General features: G+C 42.3%; 4 protein-coding genes across 4 annotated transcripts; all 4 read right to left on the reverse strand.

The window, feature by feature from the left end:
- Window positions 1-6677: 6677 nt before the first annotated feature.
- On the reverse strand, window positions 6678-7211 carry LOC119327654. The gene has a single exon (XM_037600761.1). The coding sequence runs from the start codon at window positions 7142-7144 to the stop codon at window positions 6854-6856; it is 291 nt and encodes a 96-aa protein (XP_037456658.1). The 5' UTR covers window positions 7145-7211; the 3' UTR covers window positions 6678-6853.
- A 1576-nt stretch (window positions 7212-8787) lies between these two features.
- LOC119328058 (probable calcium-binding protein CML17) lies at window positions 8788-9237 on the reverse strand. Its single transcript, XM_037601103.1, has one exon. It carries the CDS (start codon window positions 9215-9217, stop codon window positions 8927-8929), a length of 291 nt encoding a protein of 96 aa, XP_037457000.1. The 5' UTR covers window positions 9218-9237; the 3' UTR covers window positions 8788-8926.
- A 2498-nt stretch (window positions 9238-11735) lies between these two features.
- LOC119331908 lies at window positions 11736-12213 on the reverse strand. Its single transcript, XM_037605087.1, has one exon. The coding sequence runs from the start codon at window positions 12102-12104 to the stop codon at window positions 11814-11816; it is 291 nt and encodes a 96-aa protein (XP_037460984.1). The 5' UTR covers window positions 12105-12213; the 3' UTR covers window positions 11736-11813.
- A 3243-nt stretch (window positions 12214-15456) lies between these two features.
- LOC119328582 lies at window positions 15457-20254 on the reverse strand. Its single transcript, XM_037601562.1, has 7 exons — window positions 19945-20254; window positions 18661-18718; window positions 17882-17962; window positions 17742-17777; window positions 17107-17346; window positions 16882-17020; window positions 15457-16327 (listed from the first exon to the last, which is right to left on the reverse strand). Exons 1-7 carry the CDS (start codon window positions 20121-20123, stop codon window positions 15849-15851), a joined length of 1212 nt encoding a protein of 403 aa, XP_037457459.1. The 5' UTR covers window positions 20124-20254; the 3' UTR covers window positions 15457-15848.
- Between the last annotated feature and the right edge of the window lie 240 nt (window positions 20255-20494).

The following is a 20494-nucleotide window of genomic DNA, read 5'->3' on the forward strand; positions in this document are numbered from 1 at the left end:
GGGGCAGCGATGACGGGGACGGGGACGACGCGGGACGGGCCGGGACGGGGCGGCGGTGACGACGGGGACGGGGACGGGGCGGCGACGGGGACGGCGACGAGGGATATGGAGACGGGGGCAGCGGGCGACGGGGCAGAGGAGAAGAAGCAGATGAGAAACTAAAAAAGTTTGAAGTGTTTAGTTATATAGGATGGACCTTTAGTACCGGTTGCCCGGTACTAAAGGGGTGCGCTTCCCGCCGCTTGGTCAGACCAAAACAGGCCTTTAGTACCGGTTGGTGGCTCCAACCGGTACTAAAGGTCCCCCCTTTAGTACCGGTTGGTGCCACCACCCGGTACTAAAGGGGGTGCGCTGGCGCAGGTGCGGTGTGACAAGTTTAGTCCCACCTCGCTAGCCGAGGGGTGTCCGCACTGGTTTATATCCCCCCGTGCGGTAGCTCTCTCGAGCTCCTCTCCAAAGCAGGCCTACTAGGCCTACATGTTCTGTGCTGCCCTGTGGGCCTACTGGCCCTTTGCGGGCCTGCATCCTGGCCCAATAACAGGTTGGGTTTCTAGTCGTATGCAGGCCGCTTTGGCCCAGTAGGCGGGCTTTATTTTTTTAATTTTTTTTGCTTTATTTATTTTTGAGTTGTTTTTTTGTGTATTTAGAGTTTCTTTGTGAATATTTTTGCTTTAGGTACAAAAAATTACAAACTTTCTGTTAGTGCCCGTAGTTTTCAAATTTGAATAGTTTAAATTTTGAATTATTTGAAATTAGTGTGAATCACTAGTTTGTGAATAACTTAACTTTAAAAATCAGTGTATTTAGAGTTTCTTTGTGAATATTTTTGCTTTAGGTATAAAAAATTACAAACTTTCTGTTAGTGCCCGTAGTTTTCAAATTTGAATAGTTTAAATTTTGAATTATTTGAAATTAGTGTGAATCACTAGTTTGTGAATACCTTAACTTTAAAAATCAGTAAAGGCATCAAAGAATTTGTTTGCACATAAAATTTCTTTGCGTTTCAAATGCCAAAACACATAATTACCCTAACTATTACAGAGATTCCCTCCTAGGTGTGAAACACAGAAGAAAATGATGATAGTGAAGCCGATCACATCTCAGATCTTTGGGTGTGAAACTTTTTCTTCGCGTGTGTCCCTTTGCGCCATAACCATGGAAAATCTTCATCATTTAACGGGATGCTCGGGTCAATATTCACTGTGGATGGAGCAATTTCAGCAAACTTTTCATAATCTTCTGACATATCTGTCTTGTCATCCACTCCCACGATGTTTCTCTTTCCAGAAAGAACTATGTGCCACTTTGGCTCATCGTACGATGTATTCGCTTCCTTATCTTTTCTTTTTCTTGGCTTGGTAGACATGTCCTTCACATAGAAAACCTGTGCCACATCATTGGCTAGGACGAATGATTCGTCTGCATACGCAAAATTGTTGAGATCCACTGTTGTCATTCCGTACTGCGGGTCTTCCGTTACCCCGCCTCGTGTCATATTGACCCATTTGCACCGAAACAAAGGAACCTTCAAACCACGTCGATAGTCAAGTTCCCATATGTCCTGTATATAACCATAATATATATAATTCCTCCCAAATTACTAAACTCAAAAATCAATCACTATATAAAGCATTGCACGAGCTAATCTAGCAATGAGAGATGAAAGGAAAAAGTTGCTAACCTTTGTGATCATTTAAATGGATGGGGGCCTTCAAATCTTGGGCAAAATGTGTGATGAGCTTGAGAGGAAGAGGAAAAAGAACAGAGAGGAGAGGGGAAAGGGGAAGAACAGAGCAAACTCGGGTGGACGAAGGGTCTATGTAGGACGACCTTTAGTACCGGTTCGTGATACGACCCGGTACTAAAGGTGCTGGAGGGGCCCCGGACTGATAACATCCTGCCATCACTCACTTTAGTACCGGTTCGTGGCACGAGCCGGTGCTAAAGGTTCGCCACAAACCGGTACTAATGAGAGCGGCCCGGCTAGCCGTTGGAACCGGCACTAATGTACATATTAGTGCCGGCTCAAATTCAAACCGGCACTAATGTGCTTCACGTTTGACCCTTTTTCTACTAGTGTTATCAGTTTAATTCTACCAGTTGCTGTGTTATGTCAAAAAAAAACATCCGATTGTTTCAAACCCTAGTTGCCGCGGTGTTTAGTTGTCTTGATCAATTTAATTCTACTCAATTGTCTTGTATAAGCTCGTCAGTCGTTAAAAACTAGTTGTCATGTTATTTTGCAGCGCTTGCCATTTAGAATTCAACCTAGTGGCCAGATATTTCATATATGTACACTATGGCAGATAAAAAACTTATGTGTGAGATAGGCAGATAAGGTTGCCTAGCCTGCAACTTCCTGCAATCCTACCACTAAATTACACCTTTGAGCACCTTCGAGATACTAAGCCGATATAACATTTGAGATTTTACGAAATCATCACAGATGTCTCGCAGTAGTAAAAAAAAATAGACCATGCATACATATGCTACGCAGGCTTGTGTCGGGATTGATTGGGGCATCTCATCTATAATCTATAATACCTAAATAGTTCATCCCCACTATTCTAATTCTCTTGACATGCAGCCTATCCACCTCAGCAGCCCTGCCATGTCATCTTTTTTCTCCTTTTCTTCAATAAAATCGTGTGAATCAATTTCTATTTAGTATATGTGCCTAACTTTTCCTGTTGAACCAAGCGAACAGTCAAGAGTAAAAAAAAATCAAGTCATGCGTTATGGTCTTATGGATAGCCATCCAAATTAAAGGCAACTTCCGTGATTCCCTTCCTATTCCCCATGATCAAGTGGCTTGCCTCGTCCTTCCCGTCCCAGAGTCGCTTCCTTCAATCAGTTACGACCTAGGCAATCGAACAGAAGCTGCTCCACTAAGCTGGTCCCTTGACCTCTCCACTACGATCTACTATAAAGGTTGGTTTCATAGCATGGTACTACCACATGGAAATCAAGAGACCCTTCGTGGTTCTTCTCCTCTTCCGCCCCACGCGGGCTAAGGCGGAGCGCCAGGTTCTGCACACCACGCGGCGATGTATCCGGTCGGCAAGCGGATGAGGATCTCCACGAGCACGTCGGCTGGCAAATGCGGGAGCGCATCCATGGTGAAGGCGGAAGAGGAACTGAGGATTGTATCAAAAGCAGGAGAGGGTCCGCTACATGCCGCAGCCTCTGCAGCTTCTCTTGGCGATACTGCAGGTGATTAACCTTCATGATTTCTTATTCTATGTTGTCGGACGACCACAGCACATGTAATGATGCAGGAATGTTGCCATCCACTCAATCTAAGCAACTGATTTTAGCTGCGTAAGGGGCAGCCCAAGATAAGTACGCGTACAGTTGGTCTTTTCAGTTCAAATGTCCAGTTCTTCGCTTCCCCTTCTCAGATTCATGTGATTTTTAATCTATGGATTCTATCAAATTGGCACACACACATAGATTTAACTAAATTATATACTTATGTGTAATTAGGAGGGTAATAGATAACGCATATTACATCTTTTGACAATGGCAAAATAAAAAAATTTGTTCATATTACTAAATTATATTTTTTATCACATTCCTTTCTGTAATTATATATAGATGCCTGATGTTGTGGAATAATATGAATATTTCATATGCAGCTCACATATGCCAACTGTCATTTCTTTCAAAATTTCCTTATGAGACGACCTCACATGCTACATGGTCAATCACACATTCAGCTTCCTACAAACTGCACTACGGATTGTACCAGAAATTAGTAATTAATTATATTGCCTAAATTTATAATTAGTTTTTAGGGGGAAATTTAGAATTAGTTATTGGCAGAGTGATCACCTTCATTTGTAATTATGAACTATCTTTAGTTTTTGTATCATAGTAAATCCTTCATACATTGTTCTATCCATAGCGTAATTACTTTGATCCTTTTCGAAATCTAGAGGGAAAAGATCAAAGAAGTTGATAAATGGTTTTCTGAATGTATGTGACTGAGAAACAATTCTTAGCCTTCAGATTTGTTGTACCTCAGCCTATATGTAAGCAATTTTAGTATATTCCATTGACGTGGATAATCTATTTGCTGATCTGTTTGTGCACGAATTCGTTCAGGAATGTCACTGTTCTCTGTATCCGTGTTGAGTTTCTCTTTAGCAATTATCACCTTCAGAGATTTGTAGTCTTTCTATTTTTGCCAAACATTTGTTCACACACAAGCTTTTACAGAAGTATTGTGTTCAATGTGGTAATAAAATTAATCGATTATTCTGTTGTATGCATGTAAATGATACATCCGTGAATGCGTTGTATCATCTACCATTATAATCGATTAGTGTATTTGTAACAAACATAGAATATTTTCTTTGATGTGACAATCTTTCCGAAAGGGCTCTTTTGATCCCGAGCTCCCATACTCCCTGATGAATAGGAAAATCCGAAAAAAATATTCAAAAAATTCTGTTTTTTTGTGATAAACATTGATGAAAGTTTTAACTTCCTGCAATTTTTCATGATGAAATAACATTGGTGGAGGTCCGGACAAAAAGAACAAAAATTGATGCTCCAAAATGGTTCCAACAATAGTTTTTTCGGAGTATCAAATTTTTTTGGCCCGTACCTACAGGAATGTTATTTTATCACAAAAAATTTTGGAAAGTTAAAACTGTCATCAATGTTTATCTAAAAAAATATTCAGAAATTTTTTATTTTTTATTACTATTATTTCCTAATTAGCTTCCAGTAATTCATAAATCTTATTGATGCATAAATTCCGCAGCAACGCGTGGGGTGTTATCTAGTTCTCAAAATAATTCGGACCCGTACTACTATGTCCACCTGCGCCTCTGCTACGCGTGAGCGTACGCGTCTCATGCGAGCGCACCGGACGACGTCCGTGCACACACCACTATATAAATTTTCCCTTTTACTTCCTCCGTTCCTAAATATTTGTCCTTTTAGAGATTTCAAATGGACTATCATATACGGATGTATATAGACATATTTTAGAGTATAGATTCACTCATTTTGCTCCGTATGTAGTCACTTGCTGAAATGTCTAAAAAAACAAATATTTAGAAAAGGAGGAAGTATCTTTTTTTGTTGTTGAGAAATTTCCCATTTATCTTCGTATATACAGGTTTTTTTTAGACAACCTCGCGAAGCTTACAGGTCTCTATCCTTGGAGGAGGCATGGGCTGCCGGATGGCCCAAGTGGGCTCTTGGTGGCACCGACAGCTCTTGATGGCCATGTGACGCCCGCCTCGGTTCGTATCGCAGCGTCGCCTGCAGGGAGCCCTGGCTGGCACTGCCCAGTGGTCTTGCATGCTGATGTCATATTGAGGTCACCCGTGTTTTATATATATATATATATATATATATATATATATATATATATATATATATATTTTGTACTGTTGTTTTTATTTCGAAATATTCCACACACACACCCACACACATATATATGTAATTAAAAATGTTAAATGTGTTTATATAAACTTTACTTTTACGAATGTTTTTATTTCTAAATATTCTATATAAACTTTGCTTTTACGAATGTTTTTATTTCTAAATATTCTATATAAACTTTGCATAAATTTTAGAAAATGTTAAACATGCATTTGAAAAAGGTTGAAAAAGTATAGAAAATATTAATCATGCGTACGAAAAATGTTCTGACACTCAAAAAATGTCACATGCTTAACAAAAGGTACACACCATTTAAAAAATCTTTATATAATGTAAAAAATGCTAGCGTAATTTTTAAAAATGTTTCATACATTCAAAAAATCTATGTTACATTTAGGAAAATCATTCATGAGTTTAAAAAAATCTGTTTTTTAAAACTGTAAAAAATATAAAAGAAAATATTTGCGTAATAGAAATAAATGTTTCATACCATTAAAATATGTGCGTGACATTTTGAAGAAAATTTCCTGCATTTCAAAAAAATTGTTCCGGACAATTAAAAAAATATAAAGTGTAAAAGAATGCTATCATAGGTCTAAAAATGATTATTTCCATTAGAAGATGTATGTGAAATTTTAAATAAATATTCACATGTTTCCAAAAAAGGACTGTGAAAAATATGAAAATGTTTACTCGATGCAAAAAATGTTTACGATGTGTATTTGGAAAATATTACTGTGCATTCAAACTTGTATTTAAAAAAATGTACATCATGTATTTGAAAGATCTCCAAAGTGTATCAGAAAAATGTTCCGCGTGTGCTCTAAAAATGTAAATTTTATACGAAAAAAGTAGACATGAGTTCCGGAAAAAAAATTCGATAAATCCACAAAGAAACAAAAAGAAAAGCAAAAAACTGGAGAAAGCAAATAAAGAAAACCAAATATAATGAAGAAAGAAAAGAAAACCAATGAGAAAACAAAGAAAAACCAAAATAAAATAAAGAAAAACTGAAGAAGACCGTGAAAAAGCAAATAGAACCAACAAAAATACAACAAGAAAGTGAAAAACTAAAAAAGGGAAGAAGACTGGACCGATCGAAGGTACACCGATCGTTACGAGCGGCAGCGACTACCACGCTAAATTTGCATCATGCCGCTCACAATCATGCAGCATGACATTTCGCAAGAAAAAAGAACCATGCAGCATGATGCAAAATCTGACAGCCGAAACGTGGGCGCTATAGATTTTCCAAGAAAAAAAAAGGATGATCTCCGTCCACAAAAATCCTCACCGATTTCACCATCAGTGCTGAACATACGAATGCAAACAAACACCATGAAACTTGGAGAGAGTTGGCACACGAATTCGAGAAACACAAAACATACATCCATGCTCCACGCATCCGCACTCATTCACATGGACAGGCTGAAAGCCAAGTCTGCTTTTTCCGTCAGTAGGAGCCGAGCTGGGTGATCTTGCCGCCGAGCTGCCTCTGCGCGTAGGCAAAGAGCCGGCCGGCCTCCTCCCTGCCGACGGCGCCGTCGCGGTTGGCGTCCGCGGCCTGCATCCCTTCCCGCGCCTTCCACGACGCGAACCACAGGTTGAGGCTCCGCAGCGCGCGCTGCAGCTCCTCCCGGCTGATCCGGCCGTCGTGGTCCGCGTCGAACTGCCCCAGCCACGCCCAGAACTCCTCCGCCGTCACCTCTCCCTGCGGCAGCCCGCGGTACCGCATGAACGCCATCGATCCAGAGCGAGCTCTGCTTTGATCGTTTGCTAGCCTGGCTGCTGCTTCTCGCTATCGGAGTGAGCAGCTGATGTGATTGTGATGAGGAATTGGGCAGCGACGCACCGTCCTATATATACGGGGGAGCAGGGTTTGCAGCGGCACAGTTACCGCACGTTTTTCACAGCTCCACGGACGCGCGTTGTGATATGACGCGTAAATATTTCACTCGGCTTGCGTGATTTCAGGTTAAAGAATGGGTCGATCGCTAGTGGGGTTTTAACGAGGGAATAATCAGCGGTGTAGCTTAAAAGTGCTTCCTTTAGAGATGGATTAGGCGAGTGGCATATAATTGGTCTACAAATGTAGGGAGCTAACGGGTTGTATGAACCAAGTGGCCAGCTTGGTAAGCTACTACCAATTAAGAAAAGTAAAGGGTTGCGTGATCATATTTTGAGAATCAACATATAACACTTGACAAAAATATTGCAAGTACACACTTTGAGAGGTTGGCTACACTTATTGAATGCCCAATCCGTTTCTTTTAAGTATGGGATGACAATCAACGTCGTACAATTGTACAAACCGTTTTGAAACGAGGAAGTCAGGGACGATGATACACGTTAGAAAAGAACCGCCGGCTTTTGAGCTGTTGGATTTGCGCACTAGAAGGCGCCCATCAGCTGCTTAGCTAGCGGCTTGCAACATAGGCCATGTTGTGCTCGACGATCTGTGATGTGTCAGCTCATCAAGATGAAGGTAAACGTTTGCAACATGAACCATGTTACAGTTACCTCCAACTTGCATGGCGAACATGTGGGTCACCATGTTGCAGACACCTCGAACAACGATAATGACGACACCAAGCAGGCAAAACGTCGTAGCTCCACCTCCGGCTTGTATATCATCCCCACGGAGAGCGGTGCTCATCGTTGCGTTGCACCGCGCCACTCCGGAGAAGCTGCGCTGCTAAAGGGGAGGACATGATGTCGCTGTTGTAGTGTTTGATGCCGTGCTGCGTGCGCCTCCGCCTAGGCTAGAGTTCATGGCCGTTGTGTGCTGAAGTGGAGTGATGCTATAGTCGTGCGCCTACTCTCCTCCATCAGCTGTTGTCGAAGCGGATGCATGGCGAGCTTGCTGGCTGTCCTTGGTCTGAATTTGTCTTAGGACAATCCTAGGGTTTCAATAATTTTAAAGTGAAGAGAGTACTCTTCCAGCAAAACTAGGCTTACAATAATCTAGATTGAGCATCACCTCCATGTCAACGTTTGTGACATAGCATTAGCATGAGTCAGTTTACCCTGTCGAATATTATCAATGGTCCTTCATAGGTTAGAAACGTTGTCAATAGCTCTGATGCTAAAGAGTTGGATCTGGATGGACAGTGCTCGGTTAACTGAAAAAAACAAGAGTTGCGGTTTTCTGAAACCTTCATCCCAATTTGTCGTGATTCCTGAATATTCAGTCTTGCAATGCATGTCTTTATTTATATTTTATACAGAAAATGTACCAACGTATTTGTCAATACTCAACAGGCAGGACATAAGCAAAATAATCAACAGAGCTTGGAGAAACGTCCATCATGTCTCACAACTCTGCAAATCTCCATAGAGTTCGCAGTGCTGAAAATACAAAGTAGGAAACTCTTGGGAAACCACTGCAAAGTTGTCCCAAGAACTCCGAAAAGGCGAAAACACAAACATATCCATCTCATACTCCACATCATTCGGAAAAAAAAAACATCTCATACTCCACACACCATCATAGTTACACCAGCAGATCAACTCATGCCCAGCCTGATCAGTAGGAGCCGAGCTGGGTGATCTTGCCGCCGAGCTGCCTCTGCGCGTAGGCAAAGAGCCGGCCGGCCTCCTCCCTGCCGACGGCGCCGTCGCGGTTGGCGTCCGCGGCTTGCACCCCTTCACGCGCCTTCCACGACGCGAACCACAGGTTGAGGCTCCGCAGCGCGCGCTGCAGCTCCTCCCGGCTGATCCTCCCGTCGTGGTCCGCGTCGAACTGCCCCAGCCACGCCCAGAACTCCTCCGCCGTCACCTCCCCCTGCGGCAGCGCACGGTACCGCATGAACGCCATCGATCCTCCTCCCGCCGAAACCTGTGTGTGAGTAAGTGAGCTGGGTGATGAGGATGCTGAGCGGCCGCGCACGGTGCTATATATACGGTGGAGCCTCAACAGTTACCGCACGTTTTTCACAACTCCAGGACGCGCCTTGTAGTTGTCGTCGTGTTTCACTTGGGTGATTTGGGGTTTAAAAAATGAGTGGGTCAGTACTGGGGATTTGGCTGGGGAATAATCAGCGGCGTAGCTTCGAAGTTCATTCTTTAGAGAGCGGTTAGGCCAGTGGCACATTGTTAATCTGGAAATGTGGGGAGCAAAGGGGTTGTATCATCAAATGTTGAGAATCGACGGAACACTTGCCAAAAATATAGCAAAGCATACTTGGACATTGGCTACACTTTTTGGGATGCCCAATTCGATGGGGCTACAAACATCTGAAAAGTAAGTTCAACACTTCGACTTGCTTGGCTAAATCCTTTTCAATCCTCAATCGGTAATGTAAAAGCAAACCTTTTGCATCTACGTACTTATTTTAAGATTAATTGAGTGATTCAAAAAAAAAGGTCAGTTGAGCATATTTTCTTGGAGAAGGATACGGACATAGTTTTTTTTTTTGTTGCGAAAAATGCCCATAGAAAGAGGTTGCTTGTTTCCTAGCTAAATTATCACGTATAAGGATGGGCGCGCCGAAATTTCAGGTGAGCGTTTGATTGATTGTCATAGTTATGTGTTGCCACACTTTACTACTCAAAACTTGGCTTTTTGGCATAGTTATACCTTCGAACCAACCATGTCATAAAAGCTAGAAGGTCTTGAAACTCCCGAGGTCCATCTAAAAAATATTGCAAGTACACTTTGAGAGGTTGGCTATATTTACTGGATGCCCAATCCGTTTCTTTAAGTATGGGATGACAATCAAGATGGTACAATTGTACAAATCACTGAGAAACAAGGTTAAGGATGACGATACATGTTAGAAAGACCTGCCGCCTTTTGAGCCGTTGGATTCACGCGCTAGAAGCCATCCGTTCGTGCGATCCATCGGTTTGCAACATAAGCCAATGTTGCGCTCGCCGATACATGCCGCGTTAGCTCATCCAGACGCAAGTGAACGTTTGCAACATGGGGCATGTTGCGGTTACCTCCAACTTGCATAACGTTGCAAACATGTGGGTGTCCATGTTGCGGTCACCTCCAACAACGATAACGACAACACCGAGCAGGCAGCTCGCCGCAGCTCCACCTCTGGCTTGCAACATCCCTGCGGCGAGCGATGGTCGTTGTTGCGTTGCACCTCACCGTTCCGAAAACGCCATGTTGCCAAAGGGGGGGGACATGGTGTCGTCGTTGCAACGTCGACGTCGAGCTGTGTGCGCCTCTGCTAGGATGGAGTTCATAGTAGTTGTGTGCCGAAGCGGAGCAATGCTAAGCCATGCGCCTACTCTCCTCCATCAGCCATTGTCGAAATTGTGGCGCGGGGAGCCTGTTGGTCGTCTTCGCTCTGAATTTGCCTTAGGATAAACCTAGGGTCTCAATTATTTTGAAACAGATGAAGTATTTCACTTCCAGCAAAACTAGGCTTACGATACTCTAGATTAAGCATCACCTCCAAGTCAGCGTTTGTGACATAGCATTAGCAGGAGTCGTTTTACCCCGTTGAATCTGACCAATGGTCCTCCACAGGCTAGAAACGTTGTCAATAGCCCTGATACTGAAGAGATAGGTCTTGGATGGAGTGTGCTCGTTGACTGTAAAAAAAAGAGTTGTGGTCCTTCATCTCAGTTGTTGTGGTTTCTTAATATTCAGTCTGGAGTCACATTATACAAATACTCCCTCCGTTCACATATATAGGATGTTTTGTGAATGAAGGGAGTATTAGAAATGACAAAATTCTAACAAAGGATATGTTTATTTATATATTTTATAAAGAAAATGCACCAACGTATTTGTCAAACTCGAGAGGCAAAGCAGAAGCAAATTAATCAACAGAGCTTGGAGAAACATCCAACATTTCTAACAACTCTGCAAATCTTCACATAGTTCACAGTGCTGAAAACACAAAGCAGGAAACCCTTGGGAAACCACTGCAAAGGTTGCCCCAAGAACTCAGAAAACACAAACATCCATCTCATACTCCACATATACACTAAAGAGTTGGATCTGGATGGAGAGTGCTCGGTTAAATAAAAAATAAAACAGGGGGTTATGGTTTTCTCAAACCTTCATCTCAGTTTTGTCTTGGTTTTTTAATATATCCAGTCTGAGATCACATTATGCAAGTATTAGAAATAAATTTAATAAAAATTCTTGCATATGTTCATTTATTTTGAAACAAGGATGCGTTTATTTATATTTTATACAGAAAATACACTGACGTATTTGTCAACACTCAACTGGCAAAACATAAGCAAATTAATCAACAGAGCTCGGAGAAACGTCCATCATATCTAAAAACTCTGCAGATCTCCACAGAGTTCGCAGTGCTGTAGGAAACCCTTGGGAAACCACGGCAAAGGTTGTCCCAGAACTCCGAAAACACAAACATCCATCTCATTCGTAAAAATACGCACAATCGTAGTTACAGCAGCAGATTAAATCATGCCCAGCCTGATCAGTAGGAGCCGAGCTGCGTGATCTTACCGCCGAGCTGCTTCTGCGCGTAGGCGAAGAGCCGGCCAGCCTCCTCCTTGCCGACGGTGCCGTCGCGGTTGGCGTCCGCGGCCTGCACCCCTCCCCGCGCCTTCCAGGACGCGAACCACAGGTTGAGGCTCCGCAGCGCGCGCTGCAGCTCCTCCCGGCTGATCCGGCCGTCGTGGTCCGCGTCGAACTGCCCCAGCCACGCCCAGAACTCCTCCGCCGTCACCTCCCCCTGCGGCAGCGCGCGGTACCGCATGAACGCCATCGATCCTCCTCCCGCCTGAGCCGGGCACGATCTGCTAGCCTTTGGTCGACTAGCTAGCTAGCCTGGCTGCCGCTTCTCTCTGTGAGTGAGTGTGAGACTGTGAGCGTGAGCTGATGGCGATGAGGATGTTGAGCAGCTATGCACGGTGCTATATATACGGCGGGGAGCAGAGTTGAGGCACATTCACCGCACGTTTTTCACAAGTCACAACTCCATGGACGCGCCTTGTCAGTGTGTTTCGCTTTGGTGATTTGGGGTTTAAAAATTGAGTGGGTCAGTAGTGGGGACTTGGCTGGGGAATAATCAGCGGTGTGGCTTAAAAGCTCGTTCTTTAGAGAACGGTTGGGCGAGTGGCACATTATTAACCTGGAAATGTAGAGCACAAAGGGGGTTGTATGATCAAATGTTGAGAATCGACGGAACACTTGCCAAAAACCCAAAAAATATAGCAAGCAGACTTGGACGTTGGCTACACTTTTTGGGATTCCCAGTTTGATGGGGCTACAAACATCTGAAATATAAGAGTTGAAGACTTCGACTTCCTTGGCTAAACCATTTTCAATCCTCAATCGGTAATGTAAATGAAAACTTTTTGCGTCTACGTACTTGTTTTAAGAAAGTACCCCCTCATAGCTTACGAAAACGTCTTGTGTTGTGGGACGGAGGGAGTACTTGTTACAACACTTCAAAGGTTAATTGATAATACTCCCTACGTTCCTAAATATAAGTTATTTTAGAGATTTTAATACAGACTATATATGGAGCAAAATGGGTGAAATATGTCTTTATACATTTGTATGTGGTCTGTATTAGAATATAAAAAAATCTTATATTTAGAAACGAAGTGAGTATTTTCTCGGAGAAGGACACGGACATGGTTTTGTGATAAGTATTTTTTTGTTGCGAAAAATGCCCATAGAAAGAGGTTGCTTGTTTCCTAGCTAAATTATCACGTGTAAGGATGGCCGCGCCGAAATTTCAGGTGAGTGTTTGATTGGTTGTCATAGTTATGTGTTGTCACACTTTACTACTCACAACTTGGCTTTTTGGCAAAGTTATAGCTTTGAACCAACCATGCCATCCCCTGCAAAAAAAAGTCATAAAACCTAGAAGCATAGTTGAGCTATAGGTGGCAGCTGGAGACCAAACTTTAAATTTAATGATTAGCAGCCTCAAATATTTTAGGCAATCCACTTATCTAAGCCCTAAGGCGGCTCATGATAGGTTATGAAAAATTCATAGCTCATGTCTTCCCCGAGAAGATAGTCTTTCTCGTCTGAATTATATGCATATAATAAAAAGTACTAATATGTAAGTATCAAGAAGATACTAACTAACCAAATATTTATGACAACATGATATCAAGAGCTTGTCAAGACGTCGAGGATGCATACATGATCAGTATTACTCTTGCATCGCAAGAGAAGCTAGACACGAGAGACACTCTCTTTTTTTGTTAGATATATTAATATCTCCATCTTTTGTTTTCATTTTCTGAGTGACCAAAATTTGCTTGCAATTATATTGTTCTTACGATTTCAAGAAACAAAGGCAAAAGAAAAAAACGTTCCTGTGAGCCATATGGTTCAGCTCTTCCTGAAACCACTTAGCCCCAACTTAATCTTCAGTGCCTATTTCAACACAGGTTACCCCTGGGACTAATATTGCATGGTCATCGTTATCTGCGCTTTGTTCTTCGGTGAATCTATATATGCTTTTCCTTTAAGCCCTCGTCTACAAAATATTCACTGGCCTAGTGGTCGTAGGACAATATCTTACGTTATTAGGGAAAATGATGGGAGTAGTCTAAGGAAAGTGATTGCACCAATCCATCAGAAGCCTCAAAACGCCGAGATTCTTTGTTTGAAAAGACGCAGAATACCCATTGATTAACGAAGAATCGTATTCTTTTGGTAGGCTTTCCGAGGCATTCGTGGATCAGCGATTGCAACGCAAAGTGTCAGTTGTTTATGCTTGTATAGGATGTGATGCGTGCCTAGCTGGCTATAATCGCCAGAATGATAAACACACGCAGTACAATTCAGTAACTTACCTATTCGTCGATGTAAAGATAAGCATTTATCCTTGTACCTACAAAGCAAGAAAATTGTCGTGGTAGACTAACTCACTTATCCGTGACTTTGGGTTGTTTGTATCGGTTTTCACCCGATTTTTCGAAAATTAACTGCGCAACTCCCTTCTTCTTAATTAATCGATAAGGCAAATCTTTTGCCTCCGTTTCGAAAAAAACTTACTCGTCGCTTTAAAGAAAAGGATTTATCCTTGTGCCTACCGAGGAGGAAAACCGTGGTGATAGGCTGATGTGACAGAACTTGGGGGGCATTTGAAATTTCAGAAACTGAACTGAAGATTTTACTGCAGACTTAAGCTACGAGGGTTCCTCTGTTATTCGTCAAAAGACAGAATAGGTCAAATGACATGATTTCGCACCCCATTAGAAAAGACATCTGGCAGCTTAGTGCATTTGTAGATCTCATTCAAAAGACAACGCATAAAAATCTTTGTTGAATAACATGAAATCCTCCTTAAAACTTCAGAATTGTATATACCTATGTACTTGTCTACTCCAGTCATCTAAGTACGGAGTACGCGCTGAAAGAGAATTTCAGCCAGGGCAAGCAGAGCCTCTCCGATCGAGACTGGCTGACTGAGCAACCATGTGCTGCCAGCGTTAGTTATACCAAAGTTTATATTCGGTCTGGACAACTGTTGTGGGACATGCAGAGTGGTCAAAAATCTCTTTCCGTTTTTCCAGGAAAGAACATGCAACAAAATGCCCCAAGCAGCTAAGTCAAAAAGGCTCTGCCTGCATAGCCTAATTTCCAGGCTTGAATGTTCCTGAAGAATTCGATTTTCTAAAGTAGATACGGTACCTGACATATCCATTGGAAACTCGGTGGAAAACATAGCAAAAAGATACAGAAGGAACTAGAGCTCGAGAAAAATGGTCGCAAGTTCCTGTAACTTCGGCATAGAGAGTGGGTTGCTTTCGAGGAAACCGGACAGTCAAGAGTAGTAGTACTCCATAAGACGATCTCAAAGGTCAAAAAAGTTGTTAAGCATCGAATAATTTAGCCCTTCCAACAAATAAAAGAGTGAGCAAGGACCGAATGAGTTTTACAGATTCTTAAATTAGCAAAATTATCTTCAAGATCATGTCATTAACAGACAAAAGAGATACGGAAGTGCCGTCGCTGGACAAATAATCCTCATCTGAACCAGTAAGCAACACCTATGATAGCACATGGTGAAGTAGAACCACAACACTGAACATAAATGCTGAGTCAAAAGATATGAAAGAAACATCTAAGTACCAAGAGCACATTAATAATGAATAGACCACAAAGTTCTTTATGGGACAGCGATAATAACAGTGAAACGCTAAGCAGCAGCAAAGGTTCAAAAGAAAATATGGTTCTCCCGATAGTTAGCTTAGGTCATATTAGACACAAAATAAACTTACAAGGAAATAATACTGCGGTCCCTTCCCTATATTGTTAGCACGCCTTAACAGCTTTGCTAGAACCTATGCCAACTCCCTTCTAACATACACCAGTAAAATATACATAGGATATGTACATCCTCTCGCCAAAAGGCATAAAAAGAAACAGCTAATAAGTCGAATATTGAGGGAACTTACATAGGTGAAAGCTTGCTCATAATCGGTATTTAACATATTGCCTCCATTATATACACAAAACTCTTCTTTGCAGCAAACACAAACTATAGCCTTGAACGGCGGAGGTACTTGATGGGATTGAACGGACCCAGTTGCCGTGCAGAAGCCAATGTTGGTCGTCCATTCGGAGACACTGTTGGCTTGATGTCCCATCCTTCAACATTTTTCGGAACACAAACATCAAACATAATTTGGCCAAGGACTCCTTGAGGCTCCATCCTGGCTGGATAGGGTAGTGACCGTTTCTGCTCCTCAATCAGAGAATCTGGTTCCCTAGAATCATGATGGTCCTTTGAACTTGGCAAGAAGAAATGGTCGCTGGGACTGTTGGCTACCCTTCTCAGGCTCTCATTTGAATTGGCAGCCACATTGTGTAGATTGCACACACAGTGTGCTATCTTGTACTCCTGATCCCATGCACTAGTGCCCTTCAGCTGGCTTCTGTGGCAGAAGGTGACAAGAGCTTTCTTCAGTATATCATCTACAGCAGTTCTGTATTCCACTTCATGCAACTTGTAATGGCCTGCAGGATATATATATATAAAATAATTGGCTGTGAATGAAATCTGCAATGATGACTCCCAGCAGAGAAGAAGATATCAAGGATTTTTAAATGATGGAACCTAACATAAATAACCAAATATGTAGCTTTGCGATATTAAATTCTGAGATAATATTGTATTTGCCCTCATGACAAAGAGTATAAACGTTCAATCAAATAGTCAGATCAAACACTTGAGCTTCGTATTATCTTCTTCGATAAATTAGAAATTCTAAAATGGATGGAAAATATTGTTAGGCAAGATGATGCAAATGCTTGATCCATTGTCTTCTACTGTGATCTAGGTCTCTAGGACCTAAACGTATAGACATGAAGTTGTTTTCATATCCGTCAGACAATCTTACCGCAATTAACAAATCCAAATATGATATGAATGCAAGGTCTTGGAATGGAAACCGCCATGACAGTAATTGTGCAAATACATGTTTCTATTAGTAATATATTTCACATTTTAAGTTAGTACTCGGTAATCCTATCTAATAAAACCAGACACTGAAGATAAAATGAAGGCGTACCAGTATGAGGGGAATCACTCCACTTGATTACTTTAACATCTGTGCCTAGTTCGACCAAACGCCTGGCGAAACCACAGACAACATGGCATGGAGCAAGATCATCACCTTCCGAGCAAAATATAAGAACTGAACCCAACCCCTGGATGAACAGTTAAAAGTTAATTGGTGTGGCTAGTGAAGAACTGAAGATGATTTGCAGAAATCACAAAGGCAGACCAGACTTACTGCTGATGAGTATAGCGTGTGCCAATATTCTGCACGCTGAGCTTCAATTCTGCTTGGGAAGAGAGTATCCATTCCAGACGCCAGAGCCTTTGCCATGAAGGAACGTAGCATGGATGGTTGAGATGAAGTGCCAATCACAGGATTTTGAAGAAACTGTGTGCCCACATCGCTCACAAAATCCACTGGGCCAGAGTCATAAATTTGGCCAGAGATACAATTTCTAACTAACCGATAGTCCTTCTACATAATGGAAAATTTACATCAATAATGTCTAACATGTTTGCCAACAAATCCACAGCTGATAATATGCCAAGTCAAAACATGATGACAATGGCAAAGAAAATGAGGACTTAAACATAGAATGATGTTGAGAGACTTCCAAGTATGTACAAGAGATTGAATATATGCAACTGAAAATATGCCTAGTCAGAACATAATGACAATGATGTAGAAAACAACTTCAACAGAATGAGCAAATTACTACACAGTACATGCAAATGGAAGAAAACAAAACCTAGTATATACACTTCACAATTGACATAGATGTGGTTTTGAAATAGGTTCCCATTATCCTTGCAACAAAGAGAAATGTATATGTAAACTTCAGGAGAAGAGAAAAGATGGAAATAACATACCATCGTTGCATCTCCTTCACATCTTCCGTCTAGTAACTGTGAAACAAATCAAATTTAGTCATTCAAACTGTGAAAGGGTAAAGGCAAATAGATGATAGGTACGATGAGGTGGCAAAAGGAAGAACCGAACAAGCATGCACCTGAATAACCTTGTACATGCATCCCTTTGAGCCACCAGAAAAAGAAGCAAGCACAGTTGGCAATGGCTTTACTTTCAATTCCTGAAACACCAGCATTTCACATAGTTAAAAACAAAAATTATAAAATAATTAACTGCAACCAAGAGGAAAGATAGTAAACAGAAGTCCCATCCCACGAGAGCTTATATGCATTCTTCTAAACAATACAGAAAGTTTATAGTATGTCAACATGCAAATATTTCAGACTCTAAATCAGCAAGAAGATTATGTAGAGGTTGCCGCATGGACGGAAAGTATAAAATAAATGGAAAGAGGTGAAGGGTCAAACTCTAAATTAATGTGGTCTGCCAGGGGTTCTTACATCTATACATTTATATATATATATAAATCATTTGGATGGTTAAGGAGCAAAAAGAGAAACAGTCCCATGTGTATTACTCACTCTGTAAAGAAATATAAGAGCGTTTAGATCACTACTTTTAGTGATCTAAACGCTCTTATATTTGTTTACGGAGGGAGTACAAAATAGTGTCAGTGCTGGAGTAGGCTAAATACAATATGATCATTGACTAAAACAATAAGGAACATAGTTACTTACTCCCTCCGTCCAGAAATACTTGTCGGAGAAATGGATATGGATATGGATGTATATATCCATTTCTAGGACAAGTGTTTCCGGACGGAGGGAGTATTACTTTCTTCATTTGAACAATAGAGTTATCAATGCTTACTATACAACGTGGTATTTGTGGAGTACAACAACCAAGAAAAAAATGTACCTTTGCCAGCTCACTAATAACACCACATGCCAATGTTGCCGCTTTCTCAGAGAGATACCTGGAAGAAGAAAAGAATCAGTATAGTGCCATTAGGTGTAAATAGGAACCTAAGGGTGCAGACTGCAGAAGACCCCATATGCAAGTTTACACCATAGCCCTTCAAGTATAAGATAAGTTGATAGCAGAAGCACGATGCAAGGAACTCCATCGCTAGTGACCTAGTGTTACAATGATACTCACTCAAGTGTCATTTTAGGTGAAATACCCTGCTGAATGAAGCCTATAGCTCTACCAGCAACAGATGATGCTGATAAAACCCTCTACCTCGAGCAACATCTGATTTGATGCACTTAATTTGGTAATGCTATTCAATAAAATTACTCTGCGGTCTCTGCACAAACTACATAAATGACTACCAAGCTTGCAGATGCACAAACTGTGTTCAGGTAACAAAACTCTGGATGGATGTACCAAACATTCTTAACATATTGAAGCAATCCATATGTTACTTTAGCTCCTTTTGCTAGTTCAACATACTAGTAGTTTCAGAAGGTTCAATTTTCGTGTGTTTCATTTTTACTTACTAAAATTGATTCCTTCAATTTTTCGCATCCTCAATTGCACAAAAATGCAAGTACCACAATGCAAAACCTTCCATTATCGTCCAATAAATATAGCTTTACCAAATCTCAAAGCATAACCAAACCCCGAACACGCAAGATCGCTAAGACGCTAACCACTCGCACGCTGCAGGTACGTAGGTATATTTACCTAAAAGCGCACAAAGCGACAATATAAACCATGCAGAATATAGAAGAGTATGAATTGCACAGTTACAGAGATTCTCGAACTAAGAGAACTAGCAACACGCAGTGATGAATCGAGTGACCGATCGAACACTACCCATCAACTAATTGAACTCCAGAGAAATTTTCATGACAAGCTAAACCTGAAGGATAAAGCCTAGTGCCCGATAATTCGGGCAGACACAAAATTGGCGACCAATCTCAAATCAAGCCTAACCGCAGCTACAACAAAACCAGTGACCAATCTCAGAATCTCCAAAATTAAACCTAACCGCAGCTACAACATCAGTGAACAATCTAAGAATCGCTAAAATTAAACCTAACCGCAGCTATGATTCCACTCCGTGAGGCCGCAGAGCTACAGGCGGCCACTTCTACGAGCCCAGACGAGCAACAGATCTCCCGGATTTAACGGCTAGCACAAGCAACAAGTGGCAGGGAGCGAGAGCGGGAGGATGGGGGAAGCGGCGCCACTCACAGCGACACGAGGTCGGGGTGGCAGACGAGGCAGCGCCAGCCGAGCGAGGCGTAGAGCTCGACGAACGGGCGCAGCTGCGCCTCGTCGCTCCACACCCACGCGAACACGACCACGACGCCCCGCGCCCCGGACGGCGGCGCGGGCGCCCAGTAGAAGCGGCCGCCGCAGCCGGGCCACATGGCCGCCAGCCGCCGCTCCTCCCGCCCTCCCTCGCCGGACGGACCTAGGCGGCGAATCGAGGCTGCGGCGGGTGGGGGAGGGAGGGAGGGAGGGTTTGCGCTGCTGTCTCGCTCGGAAGGGGGACTAGCGGAGACGGGGATAGGAACGGAGGATGGAGATGGAGATGGAGATCGGAAGGGAGGGAGGAGATGGGTCGCTTTGGCGTTTGGTTCGTCGCGGATTTATTTATTTCTTTCTTTTTTGCGTTTCCGTGAGCTTCCGTGCCTCCTTTTTTTGCGGTTTCCGCACGAGTGCGGCATTGGGTTTCTCGTCGGCGCGTTTGTTAAAGAAATGATTTTCGTGGTGATGGGTCAAAGCTATCCTACGCGGC

This window comes from Triticum dicoccoides, chromosome 7A (genome assembly GCF_002162155.2).
Source record: "Triticum dicoccoides isolate Atlit2015 ecotype Zavitan chromosome 7A, WEW_v2.0, whole genome shotgun sequence".
NCBI lineage: Eukaryota > Viridiplantae > Streptophyta > Magnoliopsida > Poales > Poaceae > Triticum > Triticum dicoccoides.

Coding starts and splice junctions, on each gene's coding strand:
- LOC119331908 (XM_037605087.1), bottom strand. CDS start 12,104: ATGGCGTTCATGCGGTACCGCGCGCTGCCGCAGGGGGAGGTGACGGCG.
- LOC119328582 (XM_037601562.1), bottom strand. CDS start 20,123: ATGTGGCCCGGCTGCGGCGGCCGCTTCTACTGGGCGCCCGCGCCGCCG. Junction 17,963..18,660: donor TTATTAGTGAGCTGGCAAAG/GTACATTTTTTT, acceptor CTGGTGTTTCAG/GAATTGAAAGTAAAGCCATT. Junction 17,347..17,741: donor GTGAAGGAGATGCAACGATG/GTATGTTATTTC, acceptor TCCATTATGTAG/AAGGACTATCGGTTAGTTAG.
- LOC119328058 (XM_037601103.1), bottom strand. CDS start 9,217: ATGGCGTTCATGCGGTACCGTGCGCTGCCGCAGGGGGAGGTGACGGCG.
- LOC119327654 (XM_037600761.1), bottom strand. CDS start 7,144: ATGGCGTTCATGCGGTACCGCGGGCTGCCGCAGGGAGAGGTGACGGCG.